This window comes from Calidris pugnax, unplaced genomic scaffold (assembly GCF_001431845.1).
Source record: "Calidris pugnax isolate Ruff unplaced genomic scaffold, ASM143184v1 scaffold447, whole genome shotgun sequence".
Lineage (NCBI taxonomy): Eukaryota > Metazoa > Chordata > Aves > Charadriiformes > Scolopacidae > Calidris > Calidris pugnax.
Window position 1 is genome coordinate 35,814 of NW_015091150.1, and position 5,205 is coordinate 41,018.

A 5,205-nucleotide genomic window follows, 5' to 3' on the forward strand; every position below is an offset into this window, starting at 1 on the left:
CGATCTAGAGCTGAGCGAGGTGACGGCGGTGGTGACGGGTCCCTCGGGGCAGGCGGTGGGCGCCCAAGTTTTGGAAGGGGAGGGGGGCACCTACAGCATCCGCTTCGTCCCCACCGAAACCGGGGTTCACTCCGTCAGCGTCAAAGATCGGGGGCAGCATGTCCCCGGCAGCCCCTTCCAGTTCACCGTGGGACCCCTCGGAGAGGGGGGGGCCCACAAAGTCCGTGCTGGGGGGCCCGGTTTGGAACGGGCCGAGGCTGGAGTGCCAGGTGAGACAGGGGGGGAAAAGGGGAAGGTGTACCCCAAAATCCACCCCGAAAAACCCCCCCGGGGGTGATGGGGTCTGAACACCTTTGGGGCGCCCCAAAACCCACCCCAGCCCCCTCCTGGGGCTCTCTTGACCCTCTAATAGCCCCTGAACCCCCCTGGGGCACCCCAAAACCTGCCCCAGGACCCCCCAGGGCTGCCCAGAGCCCATTATGGCCCCTGGACCCCACTATGGCCCCTGGACCCCACTTAGGGCACCCCAAAATCTGCTCCTGAACCCCCTTGGGGCACCCCAGGACCCCCGAGGGCTGCCCGGAGCCCATTATGGCCCCTGAACCCCACTTGGGGCACCCCAAAAACCCACCCCAGTCCCCTCCTGGGGCTCTCTTGACCCTCTAATGGCTCCTGAACCCCCTTGGGGCACCCCAAAACCCACCTTGGACACCCCCGGGGTGCTCTGACTCTCTGATGGGCCTTGAACCCCCTTGGGGCACCCCAAAACCTACCCCAGCCCCCTCCTGGGGCTCCCTTCACTCTAACCCCCCTTGGGGAACCCCAAAACCTGCCCCTGAACCCCCTTGGAGCACCCCAAAACCCAGTCCAGGACCCCTCGGGCTGCTCTGACTCTGTGATGGGATCTGAACACCTTTGGGGTGCCCCAAAACCCACCCCAGCCCCCTCCTGGGGCTCTCTTGACCCTCTAATAGCCCCTGAACCCCCTTGGGGCACCCCAAAACCTGCCCCTGAACCCCTTTGGGGCACCCCAAAACCCACCCCAGGACCCCCCAGGGCTGCCCTGACTCTGGGATGGGCCCTCAACTCCCTTGGGGCACCCCAAAACCCACCCCAGGACCCCCCAGGGCTGCCCTGACTCTGGGATGGGCCCTCAACTCCCTTGGGGCACCCCAAAACCCACCCCAGGACCCCCCAGGGCTGCCCTGACTCTGGGATGGGCCCTCAACTCCCTTGGGGCACCCCAAAACCCACCCCAGGACCCCCCAGGGCTGCCCTGACTCTGGGATGGGCCCTCAACTCCCTTGGGGCACCCCAAAACCCACCCCAGGACCCCCCAGGGCTGCCCTGACTCTGGGATGGGCCCTCAACTCCCTTGGGGCACCCCAAAACCCACCCCAGGACCCCCCAGAGCTGCCCTGACCCCATTATGGCCCCTGACCCCCCCTTGGGGCACCCCAAAACCTACCCCTAGACCCCCTTGGGGCTCCCCAAAACCCATGGGGCCTCCTCAAAACCCATGGAGGGCTCCCCAAAACCAGCTGGGGCTCCCCAAAAATCTATGGGGGGCTACTCAAATTGTAACTGGGGCTCCTCAAAACCCATGGGGGGCTCTCAAAACCCATTGGGGCTCCCCAAAATCTATGGGGGGCTCCTCAAATTGTAACTGGGGCTCCTTAAAACCATCTGGGGCTCCCCAAAATCTATGGGGGGCTCCTCAAATTGTAACTGGGGCTCCTTAAAACCATCTGGGGCTCCCCAAAACCCATGGGGGGCTCCCCAAAACCCACCCGGAGCCCCCCAACTCCATCCCCAAACTCCTGAACCAGCCCCGGATCCCTCAAACCATCCCATCTGGGGAGGAACCGTGGGGGGATAGAGGGGGCTGCCCCCCAGCCGGGGCGATGTGTGTGTGTTGGGGGGTGTCAGAGCTTTCGGGGGGGGGGACCCTGACACCCCCCTGTGGTTTCCCCCCCCAGCGGAGTTCAGCATCTGGACGCGGGAGGCGGGGGCCGGGGGTCTCTCCATCGCCGTGGAGGGGCCCAGCAAAGCCGAGATCGCCTTCGAGGCCCGCAAGGACGGCTCCTGCGGCGTCTCCTACGTGGTCCAGGAGCCTGGTACGGGGCTGGGGATAAAGGGGAGGGGGTGAGAGAGGGTTTTGGGGGGGGGGACACCCCTTTCCTGACCCCCCTGTATCCCCCCCCTCCAGGTGACTACGAGGTGTCGGTGAAGTTCAACGAGGAGCACATCCCCGAGAGCCCCTTCGTGGTGGCGGCCTCGGCCCCCTGCGACGCCGCCCGCCGCCTGACTGTTTCTAGCCTTCAGGTGAGGCATCGGGAGAGACCCCCCCCTCAATAAAAACACACCAAAATCCCGCTGGACCCCCACCACCGGCTGGGCACGGCACCCCCAGGGCGCAGGGCAGGGGTGTTTTGGGGGTGTCTGGGGTCATTGGAGCTCCAGAAAGAGGGTTTAAGGAGGGTTTTGGGGTGTCTACAGGGTCACTGGAGCTCCAGAGAGGGGATTTAGGGGGGTTTTGGGGTGTCTGTAGTGTCATTGGAACTTCAGAGAGACAATTTAGGGGGGTTTTGGGGTGTCTGTAGGGTCAGAAGAGGCAGGGAGGAGGATTTAGGGGGGTTTTGGCGTGTCTGTAGGATCAGGAGAGGTAGAGAGGAGGATTTAGGGGGTTTTTGGGGTGTCTACAGGATCAGGGGAGGCACAGAAAGTGAATTTAGGGGGGCTTTGGGGTCATTGGAGCCCCAGAGAGAGGATTTAAGGGGGGTTTTGGGGTGTCTGTAGGGTCATTGGAGCTCCAGAAAGAGGATTTAGGGGGAGGTTGGGGTGTCTACAGGGTCAGGGGAGGCACAGAAAGAGAATTTAGGGGGGCTTTGGCGTGTCTGGGGTGTAAATGGAGCTCCGGAGAGAGGATTTAGGGGGGGGGTTGGGGTGTCTACAGGGTCAGAGGAGGCACAGAAAGAGGATTTAGGGAGGATTTGGGGTGTCTACAGGGTCAGGGGAGGCACAGAAAGAGGATTTAGGGGGGTTTTGGGGTGTCTGGGGGGTCAATGGAGCTCTAGAGAGAGGATTTAAGGGCGGTTTTGGGGTGTCTGAGGTCAGTGGAGCTCCAGAGAGAGGATTTAGGGGGGCTTTGGGGTGTCTGTGGGGTCAATGGAGCTCTAGAGAGAGGATTTAAGGGCGGTTTTGGGGTGTCTGAGGTCAGTGGAGCTCCAGAGAGAGGATTTAGGGGGGCTTTGGGGTGTCTGTGGGGTCAATGGAGCTCTAGAGAGAGGATTTAAGGGCGGTTTTGGGGTGTCTGAGGTCAGTGGAGCTCCAGAGAGAGGATTTAGGGGGGCTTTGGGGTGTCTGTAGGGTCAGGGGAGGCACTGAAAGAGAGGTTTAGGGGGTATTGGGGTGTCTGTAGGGTCAATGGAGCTCCAGAGAGAGGATTTAAGGGGGGTTTTGGGGTGTCTGGGGTCATTGGAGCCCCAGAAAGAGGATTTAAGGGGGATTTTGGGGTGTCTGTAGGGTCAGGCGAGGTAGAGAGAGAGGATTTAGGGAGGTTTTGGGGTGTCTGGGGTGTAAATGGAGCTCCATAAAGAGGATTTAGGGGGGTTTTGGGGTGTCTGAGGTCATTGGAGCTCCAGAGAGAGGATTTAGGGGGGTTTTGGGGTGTCTGTGGGTCATTGGAGCTCCACAGAGAGGATTTAGGGAGGATTTGGGGTGTCTACAGGGTCAGGGGAGGCACAGAAAGAGGATTTAGGGGGGTTTTGGGGTGTCTGTGGGGTCAATGGAGCTCTAGAGAGAGGATTTAAGGGCAGTTTTGGGGTGTCTGAGGTCAATGGAGCTCCAGAGAGAGGATTTAGGGGGGCTTTGGGGTGTCTGTGGGGTCAGGGGAGGCAGAGAAAGAGAGGTTTAGGGGGTTTGGGGGTGTCTGTGGGGTCATTGGAGCTCCAGAGAGAGGATTTAAGGGGGGTTTTGGGGTGCCTGTAGGATCAGGAGAGGTAGAGAGGAGGATTTAGGGGCTTTTTGGGGTGTCTACAGGGTCAGGGGAGGCACAGAAAGAGGATTTAGGGGGGTTTTGGGGTGTCTGTGGGGTCAATGGAGCTCTAGAGAGAGGATTTAAGGGCGGTTTTGGGGTGTCTGAGGTCAGTGGAGCTCCAGAGAGAGGATTTAGGGGGGGGTTGGGGTGTCTGTAGGGTCAATGGAGCTCCACAAAGAGGATTTAGGGGGGCTTTGGGGTGTCTACAGGGTCAGGGGAGGCACAGAAAGAGAATTTAGGGGGGCTTTGGGGTCACTGGAGCTCCACAAAGAGGATTTAGGGGGGCTTTGGGGTGTCTGTAGGGTCAGGGGAGGCACTGAAAGAGAGGTTTAGGGGGTATTGGGGTGTCTGTAGGGTCAATGGAGCTCCAGAGAGAGGATTTAAGGGGGGTTTTGGGGTGTCTGGGGTCATTGGAGCCCCAGAAAGAGGATTTAAGGGGGATTTTGGGGTGTCTGTAGGGTCAGGCGAGGTAGAGAGAGAGGATTTAGGGAGGTTTTGGGGTGTCTGGGGTGTAAATGGAGCTCCATAAAGAGGATTTAGGGGGGTTTTGGGGTGTCTGAGGTCATTGGAGCTCCAGAGAGAGGATTTAGGGGGGTTTTGGGGTGTCTGTGGGTCATTGGAGCTCCACAGAGAGGATTTAGGGAGGATTTGGGGTGTCTACAGGGTCAGGGGAGGCACAGAAAGAGGATTTAGGGGGGTTTTGGGGTGTCTGTGGGGTCAATGGAGCTCTAGAGAGAGGATTTAAGGGCAGTTTTGGGGTGTCTGAGGTCAATGGAGCTCCAGAGAGAGGATTTAGGGGGGCTTTGGGGTGTCTGTGGGGTCAGGGGAGGCAGAGAAAGAGAGGTTTAGGGGGTTTGGGGGTGTCTGTGGGGTCATTGGAGCTCCAGAGAGAGGATTTAAGGGGGGTTTTGGGGTGCCTGTAGGATCAGGAGAGGTAGAGAGGAGGATTTAGGGGCTTTTTGGGGTGTCTACAGGGTCAGGGGAGGCACAGAAAGAGGATTTAGGGGGGTTTTGGGGTGTCTGGGGGGTCACTGGAGCTCCGGAGAGGGGATTTAGAGGGGATTTGGGGTGTCTGGGTGGTCACTGGAGCTCCAGAGAGAGGAGATTTAGGGGGTTTTGGGGTGTCTGTGGGGTTAGAGGGGGATTAAGAGCAGTTTTGGGGTGTC

The 5,205-nt window shown here is 59.8% G+C and overlaps 1 protein-coding gene across 1 annotated transcript in view; it reads left to right on the plus strand.

Annotated features, from left to right (window-relative positions):
* The window catches only part of LOC106898116 (filamin-A-like), a gene marked incomplete at its 5' end in the record, with an annotated part of 38,538 nt that extends 35,738 nt beyond the window's left edge, over positions 1-2,800 (plus strand). The window contains 3 exon segments of the mRNA XM_014959206.1: positions 3-269; positions 1,980-2,117; positions 2,210-2,800. Of these exon segments, the coding sequence (XP_014814692.1) occupies positions 3-269; positions 1,980-2,117; positions 2,210-2,358 (554 nt within the window).
* Between the last annotated feature and the right edge of the window lie 2,405 nt (positions 2,801-5,205).